The sequence below is a fragment of the Apus apus genome, chromosome 10 (genome assembly GCF_020740795.1).
Source record: "Apus apus isolate bApuApu2 chromosome 10, bApuApu2.pri.cur, whole genome shotgun sequence".
Classification (NCBI taxonomy): Eukaryota; Metazoa; Chordata; class Aves; order Apodiformes; family Apodidae; genus Apus; species Apus apus.
This window is the reverse complement of record NC_067291.1, coordinates 792,469-811,240: the sequence shown is the minus strand read 5'-3', so window position 1 is coordinate 811,240 and position 18,772 is coordinate 792,469. Positions and strand designations below refer to the sequence as shown.

General features: G+C 48.5%; 1 protein-coding gene across 5 annotated transcripts in view; it reads right to left on the bottom strand.

Annotated features, from left to right (window-relative positions):
• CSNK1G1 (casein kinase 1 gamma 1) overlaps window positions 1-18,772 on the bottom strand; it is a 107,013-nt gene that overhangs the window by 24,439 nt on the left and 63,802 nt on the right. For all 5 annotated transcript variants that reach the window (XM_051628758.1, XM_051628762.1, XM_051628760.1 and 2 more), the window contains one exon: window positions 5,607-5,758. In XM_051628758.1, coding sequence (XP_051484718.1) covers window positions 5,607-5,758 — 152 coding nt within the window. The remainder of the gene's footprint in view (window positions 1-5,606; window positions 5,759-18,772) is intronic.

The window sequence follows — 18,772 nt, the reverse complement described above, 5'->3', positions numbered from 1 at the left end:
GACACAGCAGCAGCCTGGAAGACAGACGGCTTGTGGGGAGGCAATTCCAATGAAGATGTCACCCCTAAAACTGCAACCAAGGGTTTCCTCGCCCCTCCAGACACAATGAGCTTTCCAAAAGAGCCCAAGGGGATCATTTCATTTGCCTCTGCCCTCAGAGAAGCTCAGGTGGTGAAATGGCCAAAAGCAACTACACAACCTGAAAAAAAGCGTTGGGTTTTTATTCCTTAAAACCTCACAAGAAGTTGCATTGGGCCAGGACAGCAACCTGGACAGCTGAGATATCAGATGAACTGATAGGATCCAGCAGCACTTAGAGATACTAATTTTCCTGCTTTTTTTTGCTCCCTTCACACACAGGCAGCTGCTGTTGGGTCTTCCAGGTTCCTTTTTCTTCACTTCCACCTGTCTGGATGTGCTATGATGTTCTGCTGCAGAGCTGCACACAGCCAGCAATGGCTGAAAGATGCTCTCCAAGCCAGAAAGACGTTTCCTGGAGCAGCTTCCACGCTTTCCTCACCCTGCTCCTGGCTGCTGGTGCTGGGGAGCTGGTGACCTTCTGTGCTGCATGGCCCTGCCAGGCAAGCTGCCTGAGAAGGCACCCAGAGCAGCACAACCGTGGCTGGACTCAAACCCATCACGGAGGTGAAGAGGAGGAGAAATGGAGTTCCCACTCCAGGAGTGTGCTGGATGTGGAGACACCACGCCCACTCCCTTGTGTTGGAACTACAGGCTCTGATGTCTTCTGTGATGTCCACGGGCTTCTAATTCTTCTATGGGACAGTGATCTACTTGAGAGTCCAAGGGAGGCTACAAGGATGATGAAGGGACTGGAACACCTGCCTGATGAGGAAAGGCTGAGAGACCTGGGGCTGTTCAGTCTGGAGAGGAGAAGACTGAGGGGGGATCTAATTAATGTTTATAAACACATGAGGGCATCAAGGAGGCAGGGACAAACTCTTGTCACTTGTGCTCTGTGGTAGGACAAGGGGCAATGGATTTTGAACTTGAGCCCAGGAAGTTCCACCTCAACATGAGGAAGAACTTCTTTCCTGTGAGGGTGACAGAGCCCTGGGACAGGCTGCCCAGAGAGGCTGTGGAGTCTCCTTCTCTGGAGACTTTCCAGACCTGTGTGGATGCCTTCCTGAGTGACCTGCCCTAGTTTTGGTCCTGCTCTGGCAGGGGGGTTGGACTGGATGATCTTTGGAGGTCTCTTCCAACCCCCAACATTCTGTGATTCTGTGATTCTATGAACCAATGCAAGGAGCTGGGACTGACTGCTGGAATTGCTTTCACCCTGGAAAAGCTGATTGCCAGGCAGGGTTAACACCCACGCTGCTAATTCAACAGCAATAAGAACAGACTGTGGCATCTTAACACAGGGCACAGGGACAGTAAGGCTGGTTGGGAGACTCTGTGAGCTAAAGCAGGATTGCCATGGCCAGGGCCAGCAGAGTCTGTCTTCAGAGCCACAAATCTCAATTTCAGATGTTGGAAAAAGCCCCGGGAGGGAAGAGCATCCCCTGGCACACAGCAGGACACCTGCACCAGACTGAGAAACGAGAGGGTCTTTGTGACATTTAACCAGATGCCAGAGAAAGCCAGGCTTTTATTTTCCTTTCTCCTACCAAGAAAGCAAGTGTAATAAACCGTTTTCCCCCAAAAAGGTCACTCTTAAGGATCTGATTTTGGTTCCCATTCCATTTCTAGACCCTCCTGATAAATTTGAGGCATTCTTCCACACATCATCTGCTTGAATATAGCTCAGATCCACAGAGAGAAAATGATTCCTCCTGTTTAAAGGAATTTGTTGGTGTCTCCTTTGCAAGGTGATTTTGATTGACATAAGTAAAATATTCACCCTAACTGGGTCCAGACTGTGACCAGAAGCATTTGCACAACAGAAGCATTTGCACAACAGGGCTTGTCTCTGACAGCAAGTGCTTAAAGTGAGTTGAAAACAACATTTCCTGCTGACAAAATTGAGTTGTCCATGAGCACTGCACGTGTCGGACCCAGCCAGGAGTGAAAAGGTGAAGCCAGAATACAAAAGGTTCTCCCCCAGCCCACACAGTCCACAAACCCCTGAGGTGACTTCTGATCTATGGGGCTTTAGGGACTCGTGTTGGTGAAGATGTTTTTAATTGCCAAGCTTTGCTTCATTCAGGAACATCAACCACTTGATCCCTTCAGCTGCATCTGGAGGATGAAGGAAGCAGTTCCAGTCTGATGCTCCTTGCAGAGCAACATGAAGCATCAGAGACACATGATTAACAGAGCTGGAAAACTTCCTCCAAGGAGGGAAAACCAGAGAGTCCTTCAAGGCAGATTTCCACTGAGAGATATGACCCAGTGCAGAAGAGCCAGAAAGCTTCTGCTTCAGCTCAGGCTGTGTCTGATAAGCTGCTGTCACAGCTCTGAACACAACCCATGGTTACCAGAAGACCATACAAGCCTAGGACAAACCTGAGGGCCGAGCGGCTCTTCCCCCTGCCAAGGCAGACCTTCCTACTGTGGCATTTCCTGCCCCTGAGAAGACTCCAAAATGGGTTCTCTTTGCTCCTGAGAAGACTCACTATCATCCAGTCTCTATCTCCCTCAGACAGGAGAGTCTTCTTCACTGTGAGGGAGGTGAGACACTGGCACATGTTTCCCAGAGAAACTGTGGCTGCCCCATGCCTGGAACTGTTCAATGGCAGGTTGGATGGGGCTCTGGTCTGGTGGGAGGTGACCCTGCCCATGGCAGGGGGTTGGAGCTACATGATCATAAAGGTCCCTTCCAACCCAAACCAGTCCATCATTCTATGATTCTTGATGCAAAACCATGTTTAGATTCTCCCATATCCACACGTGACATTCCTTAAAACCACAATGACATATTTCTTTCTCCAAAGGGCTTTTCTTTCTTCTAATATCTGTAGTTAAAGGATCCACCCCAGTCCTGAGATGCTGCTTCTTGTCCAGCCAAGTAAGACCAGCCCCGCACACACGCTCATTAAAAGACATCTCTCAGGGATGCCCCTGGTTCAAAATGCAGAGGTGACTCCTAGCATTGTGGTCATCTCCTGGGAGCTCCCCAAGCCCCACACTGCAGAGATGTCTCCCAGATGAGCAACTCTCCTTTACCTTTGGGTTTTCTTCCTGGGCTAAAAAACAACCCAATGATTTGATGACATTTTGGTGAGAAATGAACTGGAGCAACAGCTCTCTGCAACGTGCTGAATTGTCCCTCACTACCTACACCAGGGCAGGGTGCTCCTCTCTGCTGCCTGGAAGACTCCTCTTTTTGGAAGACTCCCTGGGTATTAGGCTTCATGAACAGGCCTGTCCAGCATCAGAGGACAGAAACACTGCTGGTGGAAGGCTCTGGATTCTGACAGTGAAATCTTACGTCTCCTCACACCTGTGGTTAGAATCACAGCAGTTCAAGCAGGCTTGGCTGGTCAAAAGCAAGAGCAAAACATAATTTTGGAGGTGAATCCACAGAATTTGACCATCCAACTTCCTCTGATGTGTCTCTGACACAGTGACTGCAATGATGCAGTGTAGGAACTAAGATAAATCCAAGACAACCTGCCCCAAAGCCCTGTGGCTGGAGCAAAGGGTTCTCATTCCAGTGGAGCTGTAGGTGTCTGTCCCTTCACAAAACATGTCTCTGAGGCCCAGGTGAGCCCTTTTTACTGGAAACCTCCCAGGGAAGGAGACAGGGCAGACCTAAATGTGCATCCTCACATGGATATGGTCCAAGCTGGTAACTCACACCGTCTTCCTGAGAAGACTGCAACGGTCCTAAAACATCTCCCCATTAAGAACTCCCCACTCCCTTTTGGAGAACATCAGTTCCTCCATTTCCAACTGCTTTTGGTGTCTCTCTGCATCACCCTAAACATCTGTCTTTCAAATTGGTACCAGTGTCTGGATGAGCTGGGAGGCTGGTTGAGGTCACAAGATCAGCAGCTGATGCCAGTGAAGACCCTCCAAGCACAGAGCTAACCTGCAACCCTTGGACTTGGAAACAAGCAGCTGGACACTGCTGTGACCATCCTCATTTCCCCAGCAGTCTCATGGGAATAAACTGACATCTTTACAACCAAAAGCTGTAGTCAGGGCTTTGCCACCTGCTGCCACTTGATTTAATCAAATTAATACTATCTACTGGTTTTCCACTGATGAAGGAACCACTTAAAGCCAACAAAAACAGGCTGTTCAGCCACAGGAGGACAACTTAATGAACCCAATACCAGGGAGGTGCTGTTCAAACTCTTGCATCTGTGACCTCAGTTTTCCACTTGAGATTCTACCCACTTCTATCCACAGATCTGGTAACATGACTATACAGTCCCACCTCTGCTGGGCCACTTGGGTAGCTGCAGACCAGAGGCTGAAAGAAACCCAAACTGAGGTGAGAACTGTTGGCCCTGCCCACTCCTGGAAGGTCACCCCCCACGTTTAGCACATACAGTTTTCACATCATCCACTTTTGGCAGAAACACAAATCCAAGCTACCACCTTCAGCATGGTCTGCTCTCCTGCTCAGGCAAACCAGTGTCCCGTGATGCTGCCCATAGACCTGTGATTTTCCAAGTGTTTGTCATTTGAACCCACTGGCCAATTTTGAGCAAACTTGACCAAGGCAGTGACCTCAAATGCTGGTATTCTGGCTAAGTGGAGCTCAGCTCCCATCGTTCTGAGAGGTTTCAGCCTATGAGCAGCCTGGTGGCACCAAACCAGTAGAACTGGTTGGAGTGTGGGACAGTGCTGTGCTCCCTGTGTCCCGGGGAGTGGGAAAGGAATGAGATGTTTTGGGGGATGTCCAAACACAGGGAGGGAGCTGGGGCAGAAACTGGGGCAGGGGTGTGTGTAGGGGACAAGGGATGCAAGTCCATAGGAATCTGGCTTCACTGGTTCTGCTACACCAGGAGCCAGTTTGCTCATAAGCATAATTTGTCCTTCCCTTCATAAGCAAGAGGTTTTCTCAAACCTGAGGAACTTTCTTTTATAAGAAAGGTGGAGAGAGACTTTTTACCAAGGCCTGGAGTGACAGAACAAGGGGCACTGTTTTTGAAATGAAAGAGGGTAGGTTTAGACTGGACAGAAATTCTTCATGATGAGCGTGTTGAGACACTGGAAGAAGTGGATGCCCCATGACTGGAAGCTTCAAGGTCAGGCTGGATGGGGCTCTGAGCAACCTGGTTTAGTGAAAGATGTCCCTGCCCATGGCAGGGGGTTTAGACTAGATCTTTGAAAGCCCTTCCCAACCCAAACTGTTCTGTGATTCTACAATGGAAGGAGATTTTCTCTCCAACCACCAGACATTCCTGAACTTTGCACAGTACCAAGCCCATCCCTCAGCTAACCCAGGGCTGACAGACTGCCCAAGGGAGTTGTGGCTGCCCCATCCCCAAAAGTGTTGAAGGGCAGGTTGGATGGGGCTTGGAGCAACCTGGTCTAGTGGTAGGTGTTCCTGCCCGTGCAGGGGAGTTGGATCTAGATGATCTTTAAGGTCTCTTCCAACCCAAACCACTCCATGATTCTGTGATTCTATGACATAAAGCTGAGTTGGCATCTGGAGGCTGCTGGGCAGAGCCCTGCCTGCTGCTACTCACCAGTTGGATGGCTATCATCAACACTGTCTTCAATGTGAACGTCCTATCACAGAGGTCAAACAGATCTTCCAAGCTAGGACCAAGCAGCTCTAGTACCATGGCGTTGTACTTTCCACATGGTCCAAAGTAATACACCTGGGGAAGCCCTTCAGCTGGAAGAATATGGAAAGAATTGAGATCAGTCAATGGGACAACATTAATACTCTCCCTCCTGCATGTCAATCTCCTGCTGGGCAGAGCAGAGCCTTTGCTTTTCCCCCCCAGGTGACCCTTCTGTCTGATCTTGCCCAGCAAACAATGAGTTTCAGCTCACACTGTGCATGAACCCGGGGCCAAATCAGAGCAGCTTTGCTCAGCTACACCCTTCAGCAGACCAGGGATTTCAAAGCAGTAACATGACCACATGAAAGCCTCCAGCTTTGGCAGCTTAAATTTGGAGTTCTGGAGGAAGAGACTGAGTTCCCTAGGTTGCACTGAACACCCAGCAGAACCCCAAAGCACTGAACCCCATGGAGCAGCCAGGAAGGTGACAGCCCTCGTCGAGCATGAAGCGCAGCCTAAAAAGAGCTGCTTTTTCAATCAAGATAATACATAGCCATCAATTTTCAGCCCACCCTTACATCAAGTAGACTCATAAGAAAGGAAAAAGATCAAGTTTTCCTTCAAAAAAGAGCAAAGATTGAAATTCTGACCCATCACCAAGCAAAAATAAGCAACCATAGTCATTAAACAGGAGCACAAAGCATTCTGCTGTGAAGTCACACGCGAACCCTTAACACCCAACAGGGAGGAGCTAGAGCCCACCCTCCCCAGGCAACAGTTCAGCACCAGGTTTCTCAGCAAGAGGACCCAGCATTTATACCCAGCTGACAGTGGGGGTTTTTGCATGGATTATCTTGCTGAAAGGCACCAGGAAAAAAGGCATAAACCAGCCTCGGTGGCCAAACACTTCCAGAGCTGCACAGCACTCCCTGAACTACCTTGTAGTCTAAAAGAACAATCAGACCAGCCCATACAAGGAGAAATTGGGTGTAGGACTGAAACTGCAAATTGTTCTCATCAGCATCAGGATGCTTAGTGTCCTGGTATCAGTATTTTAAAAATACATATATTTCCAGTCTACATCTCATAGGGTTTTGTTTTGAAATATGGGGCTTTGTCCTGTGTCAAAATAACATATTTTGCTTGAATACATGAAGAGAGAAGGTTCTGCTGGTCAGTGCAAAGGCTCAGCATGGGGAGCACTACCATGTACTCAGGCTTTTTTCCACAAAGTTGCAGAGAGGTCTGTAAAGTCACAGAATCATAGAATTGTCAAGGTTGGAAAAGACCTTCAAGATCATCAAGTCCAACCATCCACTCTACAACCCCTCACCATTAAAACATCTCCTGAAACACCACGTCTACCCCTTTTTTGAACATCTCCAGGGATGGTGCCTCCACCACCTCCCTGGGCAGCCTGTTCCAAGGCCTCACCACTCTTTCATGGGACCTGGAAGCATTGTGATGATGGATTGTATAGCATGTTTGAAGTAAATGCACCCACCCAATATTTACAGAAGAGATCAACACTAAAAATAGCAAAAAAAGGTCACTAACTACCAGACACCAGCACTGGGGTTTGTATCTGCTCAGCAGCAGTGTGCTCAGACAGCCCAGCCTAGGACAAGGCAGAAGAGGGAAGCTCTGAGGCTGGAGCATGGCAGCTCCATCGTGACTTTATGTCCTACAACAGATTTGGGAAAGGCTCCTTCATCTGCCCAAGGGCACTCAGCAACATGTCAGCAACAGAAGAAATGTGGTGCTGAGATTGCTAAAGCTTCAATCTCACACAACTTGTCCTCCCATCTATGACTCAAAAAGGACCAACTGCAGCTTGACAGAGATTCCTGCAGGGTGGTTATAACCTCATTAACTCACGGGCTTGGGGAATCAATTAGGTGCCAGTCACTGGGATGCATTGAAGAGATGTTACAGGGTATGGCAGGAATTCCCAGTCTAACTGGACTTTTACAACCTCTGTTGAGCAAAATATTTACCCCACCTGGTCTTGGGAGACTGCTCCTAAGCTTCAGGGTTTAGGAAGCATTAACAGCAACTAAATCCTCTATGAAAGCAGGATGGGATTATGCAGAAGCAATTCAGAAAGTTGAACAATGATGGGATGTGACCCAGGCTGCTCCAAAACCTTTTCAAGTATCCCCAAGCCAACATGAATGAGAATTTAATGCCACGAGCTTAGTACTAAAGACTTGAGTAATTGCAACAGCTCTTGAAGTAACTTATGGTGAGACACTGAGTTTGCAGTAAAATCTGATGGGGCCTGCAAGGCCAGGTTGGACAGGGCTCTCAGCAACCTGGTCTGCTGGGAGGTGTCCCTGCCCAGGGCAGTGGGTTTGGAAATGGACGATCTTTCAGGTCCCTTCCAACCCAAACCATCCTGTGATTCTACGATTTATCTACAATACTTCAAACACTAAGAGCATCAACTCTACTTTTAAGAGAATAATAGAGAATAATAACAGGATATTGTCTGGAAAGTTTAAAGCTGAGACCAGTATAAAATCAAGATACATACAGGGAATGCTTCTACCACAGTTTCTCCATCAGGAGAAACAACAGCCTTGAAAAGTGGAAATCAAGAAGGAAATCACTCAATTAAGCATGTGCTAATTGAGGTACACGGAGATTAAAAGTGCAGAGAGGCTCTTAAGAAAGGTGAAGGATCCCATTTCCAGAGCAAGGAGAAAGGACTAATGTACAACCTGACCTGGTAAAGAGAGAGGACTGCAAATAAAATGAAATTCCTACTGGACATAAGAACCAGGAAGATAAAGTAAAGCAAGACTCAAAAGATGGGGATTTGATGTAGGGAAGGAAGCAATGCAACTGTTCAGCACTCTTTGGGGTCCCAAGCCCTCAAGCTGACTTTACCCACTCAAAGCCTTCCAAGCCAAGAGCAACCCAAGAGCTGGGAGTACCAGTCTCAGCTTTAAACCTTAGGAAGGCTCTGCTCGAGCTGGGAACTCCTACAAGGTGAGACTGCAGCAAAGAACGTTACAAGAGGCATCCTAAGTGCCAGCCTACAGAAGACACGATGAGTTTCAGGTGTATTTTTAGGGTTTGATTTTTCTCTCGAGGGCTTCCAGCAGCAACCCTGCCAGCTCTGCAGTCAAGAACTTGCCTCTTGGCTTTGCTAGGATAAAAATGCTGGGATGTGTATCTCATTTTCAGACCCCATGCTGCATCACTCATCTATCCTGGACCCAAAGGAGCCCCGTAGAGCCTCCCAGCCCAAGCCAGGGCTGCTCAGCTCCATGTTGGTCACTGAAATAAAGTTATGAGGGACACGGGGTGACAGACTCTCTGCTCACTCAAACACAACTCACCATTTAGCATCATTTTAGGAAGGGGCAAAGGTGGAAAGAGAAGTTGTAAGCTTGAACTGTATGTTATGATATAGTGATGATTATATTAAAGCTTGATGTCTGCAGGATCCAAGCAGGCAGATGAAGGCAGACAATTACACAGAATCACAGAATTGTTCTGGTTGGAAAAGATCTTTAAGATTGAGTCCAACCATAACCTAACTCCATCAACCATTAACCCAACTCCACCAACTCCAGTGCTTAAACCATGTCCCTCAGCACCACATCTATACATCTTCTAAACACCTCCAGGGATCATGATTCAACCAGCTTCCTGGGCAGCCTGTGCCAGTGTTTGTTTAAACTTTCAGTAAAGTAGTTTCTTCTAGTATCCAACTGAAACCTCCCCTGGCACAACCCGAGACCATTTCCTCATCTCCTCATTTCAGGGTAGTTTTCTGCAAACTTGAAAAACAGGTATCTGTGGACCTGTTCTTCTAATAAACAGTAAAAACAGTTTTTTTAAGAAAATCTATACAAAATGTTTTTTAATCATGTCCCATCTGCACAATTCAGGATGTAGTTGGCTCTACTTCAGCAACAAGCAACGTGTCCTGGTGCCACTGAGTCGACTGCCACGGGGAACCACTGAACTCCACAAATATCACCAGTAGGTCCGTAAATACTTAAGAAGGACGTTGCCAACAAAAGAGATTGATTGAGGAAAAAGTATCTTTTGTCTGGGCAGTCAAACTTGAGGTTTTTAATGGGGAATAACCTCATCAGCAGAGGACTGGAAAGGTCAAAGCAAGCCACAGAGCTGGGAAGAAGTCAGATGAGCAGCTCTGGATCCAAAGAGGCAGGATGAAAAGCCACAGGAAGAGCAAAGGTCTCCTCTTGAGGCTTCAAAGGAACAACCCAACACTTGAAACACAAAATCTGACTAGTTTAACACAATTTATGTATAAAATCACAACTAAACAAGGAATTGCTTCATGGCATTAAACACATACAAGACATTAAGACATAGGAAGGACATGGAGCTCCTGGAGCAAGTCCAGAAGAGGCCATGCAGATTATCAGAGGGCTGGAGCACCCATCCTGTGAAGACAGGCTGAGGGAGTTGGGGGTGTTTAGCCTGGAGAAGAGAAGGCTCCAGGGAGACCTTAGAGCACCTTCCAGTGCCTGAAGGGGCTCCAGAAAACCTGAGGAGGGACTTTGAACAAGGGCAGGGAGGGAGAGGACAAGGAGGAATGGATTAGAACTGGAAGAGGGGAGGTTGAGAGGAGATATTAGGAAGAAATTCTTCCCTATGAGAGTAGTGAGAGCCTGGCCCAGGTTGCCCAGGGAAGCTGTGGCTGCCCCATCCCTGGCAGTGTTGAAGGGCAGGTTGGATGGGGCTTGGAGCAACCTGGTCTGGTGGGAGGTGTCCCTGCCCATGCAGGGGGGTTGGATCTAGATGAGCTTTAAGGTCTCTTCTAACTCAAACCAGTCTTAGATTCTAAGATTCTGTGATAAAGGGAAGAAAACTGAGGCAGGACCTGGGCAAGTTCTCCTTTGGAGAAGCAGCAGTCTGGTGTGCTGGAGGTGGCAGGAAGCAGAAATCATCGGAATTGGATGCACAGCTTTGGTTTTGCTGCTGAGTGATTTGCCTGGTAAATGGCCCCAGTCCACCCTTGTTCTCTTGGAAAGTTTATCATCCCAATAAACACAGATGATCACTGCACTGGAATCCACAGGCAAATCCTGCTATTTCAGCAGTGTGATGTCTTGGAAAAAATTCAAGCTGAGCACAGCGAAAACGTAGCGGAGCATCTTGAAGATTAAAGCATTGTGGCTGGAATGAGAGCAAATGCAGACATCAAAGCTGAAGACTTATGACTTGATTTTGCTTCTGTCATGCTCCTGGGCAGCCACACGACCTTGGCCTCGAGTTCCCTAAGATGCTAAAACCCTCCCTGATCCTGTGGGCTGCCACCTAAAGGGACCATCCCATCCTCACCTGTCCCACCTCCTCCCTGTGCTTGCGTGGCTGGGGAGTTAAGTCAAATCAACCCCCAAAAAAGCTCAGCTTTAAGGCAGGAATGTAAATGAACAGCAGGACCACTGCTTTGGAGAGCTTCATAGAGCTGGATGAACACCAGGGAATGACACCTTTTCACAAATTCCCATCTCAAGATAGAACCACATAGTTATTTACGTTGGAAGGGACCTTAAAGATCATCTAGATTCAACCCTCTGCATGGGCAGGGACACCTCCCACCAGACCAGGTTGCTCCAAGCCCCATCCAACCTGCCCTTCAACACTGCCAGGGATGGGGCAGCCACAGCTTCCCTGGGCAACCTGGGCCAGGCTCTCACCACCCTCATTGGAAAGAATTTCTTCCTAATGTCTCATCTCAATCTTGACTCTTCCAGTTTTCATCCATTCCCCTCATCCCACCAGTCCCTGCCCTTGTTCAGAGTCTCTGCCCAACTTTTCTGGAGCCCCTTCAGGCACTGGAAGGTGCTCTAAGGTCTCCCTGAAGCCCTCTCTTCTCCAGGCTGAACACCCCAACTCCCTCAGCCTGTCTTCACAGAGCAGGTGCTCCAGCCCTCTGATCATTTTTGTCACCCTCCTCTGGACTCACTCCAGGAGCTCTGTGTCCTTCTTGTGTTGGGGGCTCCAGAACTGTTCAAAGTGAGGGATACTGGCAGCTTCTGAATCACCAGTTTTATTTTTGTTCCCATGAGAAACTGGTTCCACTGCCCTTAGATGTGGTGTGGCCACATAAAGACAAGCTGACTTCTTCATTTCAAGAAGAACTACAGAGGAATTTCATAACCTCTCTGCATGTGGGGTTCAAAGCCGAGCTCCACTGCAGAGGGGATACACTCCTGAGGAACCCCAAACGAGATACCCAAGGACAGAGGGAGGGGAGAAAAACCCAACATGAAAGGATTGACTGAAGCTTGACGCAAAAACACACTCAGCATGAGCAGCAAGAGAGACTCCTCAGAGAAATGAAGGCAGAGACACCACAGCAGCTCCAGAGCACCAAAAGTCGGAGTGATTTTGAAGCAGCCCCGATGAATGGGATGGAGATTGTAAAGAAATTCTCATTCAGAGCAGAGAGTTTATTCTTCCAAATCACAGAACACAAAATTACATGATGAACAGCACCAAAAGCAACTGTGCAAGGGCTGAACATCTACAGCTAAAATTAAACATGTTCCAAACAAATTAAACAAATTGCTTTGGAGTAGTCAGCCCATTTAAGCTGATTACACTAATGAGGATCTACCCTTCTCTTCATTTTAAAATCAGAATAAAATCCTGGCTGAAACAGAAGCTTTGCTGTCAGCATCGACTGGGCCAAGATCTCATCTTTTAGCCTCTTAGAACATGCCCCATGAGAGTGGGTTTACATCTACCCAAATATGTTGGTTAACGGCTGACACCTGTGAGCCAGAATGACAAAGGCTTGTTCTGAGCTTCAGGTTTCTGAATAATCTCCTTCAAAAAGAGAAAGAAGGCAGAAAAGTTACAAGAGGCTTGTTACTTGGAATAAAGTTGGCCTAAAAGTCTTTAAAATATGTGAGTGCACCTGTCCTAATCATAGAATGGTAAGAGTGGTGAAGGTTGGAAGGGACCTTAAAGATCATCCAGTCTCAACACCCTGCATGGGCAGGGACACCTCTCACTAGACCAGGTTGCTCCAAGCTTCATCCAACCTGCCCTTCAACACTGCCAGGGATGGGGCAGCCACAGCTTCCCTGGGCAACATGTTCCAGTGCCTTCCTACCGTCACGATGAATAATTTCTTCCTCATGTCCAACCTAAATCTCCCCTTCTTCCAGTTCTCCCTTGCCCCACCACTCTCTGCCCTTGTCCAAAGTCCTTCCCCAGCTTTCCTGGAGCCCCTTCAGGCACTGGAAGCTGCTCTCAGGTCTCCCTGGAGCCTTCTCTTCTCCAGGCTGAACACCCCAACTCTCCCAGCCTGTCTCCAGAGCAGAGCTGCTCCAGCCCTTGGATCATCTCTGTGGCCTCCTCTGGACCTGCTCCAACAGCTCCATGTCCTTCCTGTGCTGAGGGCTCCAGAGCTGGACACAGCACTCCAACTTACTCTGACTTAACTTCAGTCTTACTTCAAAGCAGGACTGCAAAAGCTTTTCAGCACAGCCCTTCACCTTTAACCGTAACTGGAGGAGTTTGGAGATTTGGACAGAGATTTTGGGGGATTGAGAATGTTTTCTCATTTGCTTTAAGAATTGTAGAATTCCAGAATGGTTTGGGTAGGAGGGGACCTTAAAAGTCATGTAGTTCCAACCCCCCTGCTTCTTTCTTTGTCTATGTGGAGAGAGACTCTATTTCATAGAGTCAAACCATGAGAGCAAGGAAGCAGCTTGTACAACTGGAGGGACATTAAATGCCACCCTGTTTCAATAACACAACAATTGGGGGAACTTGTTTTTCTGCAACCAAAGTAAAAATTAAACTATTTGGATTTTTACCAGAAGCAAGAACAAATATGTTCTTCCTTCTGTTCTTCCCATGTCTGCTTTTCCCCTACCTTTTTTTCGGTTGATTCAAATCCTAACAAGCTACTCAAAACACAGCAGGGATTCAACCCATCCTGCATGTCCTGAGAAGATGCACAAGAATTCTGGAGGGAATCTGGAGTCTTGGAACTTGCAAGGAAGCAACTCAAGAACTCATGGGAGATGAGAGTAGCTCTGTCTCCTGATGGTTTGTAAGCAGCTGCTGTCCTGCTGTGTCATCTCTTCCCATTAAAAGCTCAGCTTGCTATGTGGTCATCAGGGGAGAAGGTATCAATGCAATTGGAGCTGTTCTCCCTTGCTTTATGTCCAAGTACCTCTTGGGTTCAAGGACTGTTTGAGCTCTGCCTCTGCCATGTCCAACGGCAGGAGAAGCACCTTGCTCACCTCTCCTCCCTCTCAGCAGCATCTCAGCACCTTCTCACCTGCTGACAGGCTGGAGCGGAAGGTCCTGCTGCAGCTTCTCCTGCTGGTAGGGACACTGCAACACTGAGGATTTCTAAGGGAGATGATTCCATCCAGTGGGGCCTGGACAGGCTGGAGAGGTAAGCATGAAGCTCAACAAGGCCAAGTGCCTGGTCCTGCACCTGGGTCGGTGCAACTCCTGGCACAAATACAGGCTGGGTTGGAGAATGGATTTGGAACAGCTCTGAGGAGAAGGACTTGGGGGTGATGGTTGATGAGAAGCTCAACATGAGCCAGCACTGTGTGCTGGAGCCCAGAGACCACCCGTGCCCTGGGCTGCAGCAAAAGCAGCGTGGGCAGCAGGGCCAGGGAGGGGATTGTCCCCTCTGCTCTGCTCTGCTGAGACCCCACCTGGAGTGTCCAGTTGTGGAGCCCCCAACATAAGACGGACATGGAGCTGTTGAAGTGAGTCCAGATGATCCGAGGGCTGGAGCAGCTCTGCTCTGGAGACAGGCTGGGAGAGTTGGGGTGTTCAGCCTGGAGAAGAGAAGGCTCCAGGGAGATCTTAGAGCACCTTCCAGTGCCTGAAGGGGCTCCAGGAAAGCTGGGGAGGGGCTTGGGACAAGGGCAGGGAGGGAGAGGACAAGGGGGATGGATGAAAACTGGAAGAGGGAGATTGAGGTGAGACATGAGGAAGAAATTCTGGAGTGTGAGGGTGGTGAGACCCTGGCCCAGGTTGCCCAGGGAAGCTGTGGCTGCCCCATCCCTGGCAGTGTTGAAGGGCAGGTTGGATGGGGCTTGGAGCAGCCTGGGCTGGTGGGAGGTGTCTCTGCCCAGGCAGGGGGTTGGGACTGGATGATCTTTAAGGTCCCTTCCAACCCAAATCAGTCTGGGCTTCTATGAAGTCACGATGCTGGATGAGTTTTGCTGGTCAGTACAAAGCCAGATGACACCTGTGGTGGCCACCTCAGCTTTGCTGGTTAATACTACAGAGAAATTATTTCACATTAGGTTTTCCTTGGCTGTGCAGTTCTTGCATAGGGTCAGCTCCACCTGCTGAAAGGGAATGAAGTAGCAGGTTTGGGCTTCTTCATTTTAACCAGGTAACAGAGAAACTGAGATGACTATGGGTAGGTTCTGGGATTGCATTTTTTGATAATAAATTATGCCTGTTAATTATATTACAGGTATAATCTGTATGATTTGTGTGTCCAGAGAAGGGTCTGGAGCAAAAGTCTTACGAGGAGAAGCTGAGGGAAGTGGGGGTATTCAACCTGGAGAAGAGGAGGCTGAGGGGAGACCTCAGTCTCTACAACTGCCTGAAAGGAGGTTGGAGTGAGGCAGGGTCAGCCTCCTGTCCTAAGGAACAAGTGATAGAACAAGACAAAATGACTTGAAGTTGCACCAGGGGAGGTTTAGATTGGATACTAGGGAAAATTTCTTCCCTGAAAGGGTTGTCAGGCTCTGGCCCAGGCTACCCAGGGCAGTGGTGGAGTCCCCATCCCTGGAGGGATTTCAAAGCCATGTAGATGTGGTGCTGAGGGACACGGGGCAGCGGTGGCCTTGGCAGGGCTGGGTTAATGGTTGGACTGGATGATCTTTAAGGTCTTTTCCAAGGAAAATGATTCTACGAGCGACAGGATATTGAAGAAAAACCAACACCAGAGCTTCTGGGTTGCAAGGGAGTGCTTGGCAGCATGCATGCTTAACTCCAGAAGCAGTGCCAAGGAAGAGGCTAAGAAAGCAACAATAACAAATGACTTCTGCTGAATGGCTCCTCGGCTGCCCAGAGAAACATTTTGATCTGATCACATCAAGTCTCAGGAGGCCTCTGCCCATCATCAGCTCATCTCCAGTGCAGAGGGTGGGCTGCAGGCACAGCTCTTCCTGGCTCCCTGCTGCCCCCCCAGCCACATGCCAAAAATCTACAGCGTGACTTAAGTGACACTTTAAGCTCAGGGTGTGGTGGCCAGCTGCAAAACAAGAGTGAAACTGCTGTGATGATCATGCAGAGCGGATCTGACAGCTCGAATCACAGCTCAGCTGCAACCCACGTCTCTGTGCAGTGACCAGGAGTTGTTCCAGGATGGGGGAGCAACAGGAGGAAAAACTGGCACGTAGAGGCTGGATTCGTCGTCAATCCATCACCATCTGAGTATTGGATGACCAATCAGACAGGTCCGATTTAACTGGATGAAGCAGACAGTGGTATCAGCCCCTACTTTGGGGTGTACAAAGGAGATGATGCTTGGTCAGCTGAAGCTGACCAGCATGTCAGCCCATGGTGGGACAATCCAGGTGGCACTTCAGGCAGCACAACCCCACATGCCATCCCCTTGGCCAGGCTGAGACCTGCCTGCAAAGCCAAGGGTGCAGCTCAGCCCCACAAACACTCCTACTGGTCCTACTAGGAGGGTGGTTTGATGGAGGGAATGCTTTGTGCTGCCATCAAAGCTGCTCTGGCACCAGTGCAGAACACAATAGGAGGAGCGACTAAAAAGCCACGAGATGGACATTTGTTCCTGCAATAGCATCAAACTAGTAACGACGGATGCCGAGAGTTAAACACAGGGAAATTCCCCACGAGTCAAGAGATCAGCATTCATCAGGTTTTGAGGGAAGAAGGGATTTTTCAGATGAGTAGGAAAGTGTTACCCACACGGTCCTTCCAGCCTGATGGCAAAACTCCCACTCCCTCTTAGCACAGGAGACCTGCCTGAAAACCAGCAGTTCGGAGGCGCTGAATCAGACTCTTCCTCCAGCTCTCATCTCTGTGTTGCACCCTAAGACAGCTGAGCACAAGCAGGTAGGAACAGTGTTTGGAAGAAAAAACAGCTGCTTTCAGACAGAAAAATTATTCCAAAGCTGCAAGTCTCCACCCAGGGCAGAGCTGGCTGGAAAGTTCTTCTCCATAGCTGGACCCGTTACACACTCAGGGGGAGAGTCTGTGGCTTATCTGTTGCAGAGGGGAGGAGGTTTTTGCACAGCAGGAAGGGCACAGCTCAGAAATGCCAACTGCAAACCCACTGAAGAGGTTCTGTGGGAGCTGGGCAGCCCTACAGACCAGAAGTTCCCTCATACCAAACCTCCCTGGCACAGCTCAAACATTTCACTCTTTAACCTGAAGAGAACCAGCATGCACAGGATGCTCCTGGGGCTTAGGAAGCATAACCAGATGAAAGGGATTTCACTACATCAGGTACCCACCTTCCAAAAGGGAATCAGCTTTGGCTGAATCAAGGCAATGCTCAACACCAGATACATCAGCCCTCCAGAAGATGAATCAACTTCAATAGCTCTAAGAACTCCATTAGTTTCTAACTGCACTGTCCCAACAGCTTGAAAAGCTTTTAAAGAAGGGTTAGGAAAAGGGGACATGGATAACCAGTCGCTACATCCTTATTAATTATTGTGGCCCTAATTGCCAAACTGGGTTTTCCATTCACAATGTAAATACAAGTTCCAAAATTTATCTTCCAACATCAAGTATTTTCATCTCCTCACTCAAAGGGCTGAGGCACTCCAAGTCCCAAGCCCAGGCTGCTGGGAAGCACAAGGTGCTGCAGCTCAGGGCTTGCTAGAAAGCACCAGAAGCAGCACAGAGACCTTCACGATTTAAGGTCCTGTCCCTCTCCTCAAGCCCAGCTGGATCCTGAGCACATCACACAACCCACTCTTGGGAGATGATGTTGTCTATCAGAAGAACCCAATGAGGCATCTGGGATGACTCAGATGAGTCTCACCACCACAGATTTATGACCACTGTTGTGGGCCATGTCAGGCTTCAAGGAAAAGCAGCAAGAAAGGCATTTTTCAGCTTCCCAGCATGCTGTCCTTCCCCTCCAGATGCTGCCCAGGACTGCTGGGTTGATCTGTGGTTTCTGCAACAAATACCAGAAAAGAGATGCAGGAGAACTTTCTGCAATACAGAAAGGAAACTGCCCTAATCTCATATTCAAATATTAATGGCCCTGCTTTAAAAGCATCTGATAGCTTCCAATTGACAAAGCCTAAATTTAGCCCAAGGAAGTAAAAAATTCGGATGTTAAGAAAGATGCTGAAAGGTGCACATTCAGGAAGCCCTTCCTAACACGGGAACCGCCACGGCAGAAAAAAGTCCAAGTATTTTTAGACAGTAAAATATTAATTTTCCAGAGACAACAGCAAGCCAGCTTTGAAAGCAGGCAGGCTTCCACTGGGTGTGGTACAGTAACCCACTGCATTTTATTTTGCAAGTCAAAAGCTCTGAAGTCAGAGAACCCTCAAGTTCAAAAGTTCGTTGGGCTTCCCTGGCTTTATAATGAAGCTGATGACCAGGTGCAGCCAAGTATGTGTTGCACTCTTGGTTTGAGAAGGCTATTTCCAGAGGAAGGAACATAAGTCTTCTTGCTGAGGCACCTCACACCAATAGCACATTTCTTTGCAAGATGTGAGACTGAAGGGAGGAGGTTTTTCCACACTGTTAGAAAATGACCCCAACAGCTAAGGTGAGCATTAGGGTCTATGCAGGGATCTGATTCAACTCGAGCTGGGACCCAAAGGTGCAAGTTATTTTCTGTGCAAATGGAAGTTTTGTATCATCTTGCACAGATGAGTCACTTTTAAAATACAGTAACTGAACACTCACATTCTAAATTTTTTCTAGATCCGTCCGAGAGGGAGGCTGCTGTGCTCATTGCTTTCCAGACAATGAGGCAGGACACAAAGGTGCTCCAGGTGGAGGCTGTGTCACCCCACGGCAGCACAAACACACTTTGGGGCGCAGAGGGACGATCCCCACCCAGCACCTCCTGCCCCAAACCAGCATTGTGCTGTGAGGTGATCTTCTGCTGGCTCCACCCCCAGCTATGGCAG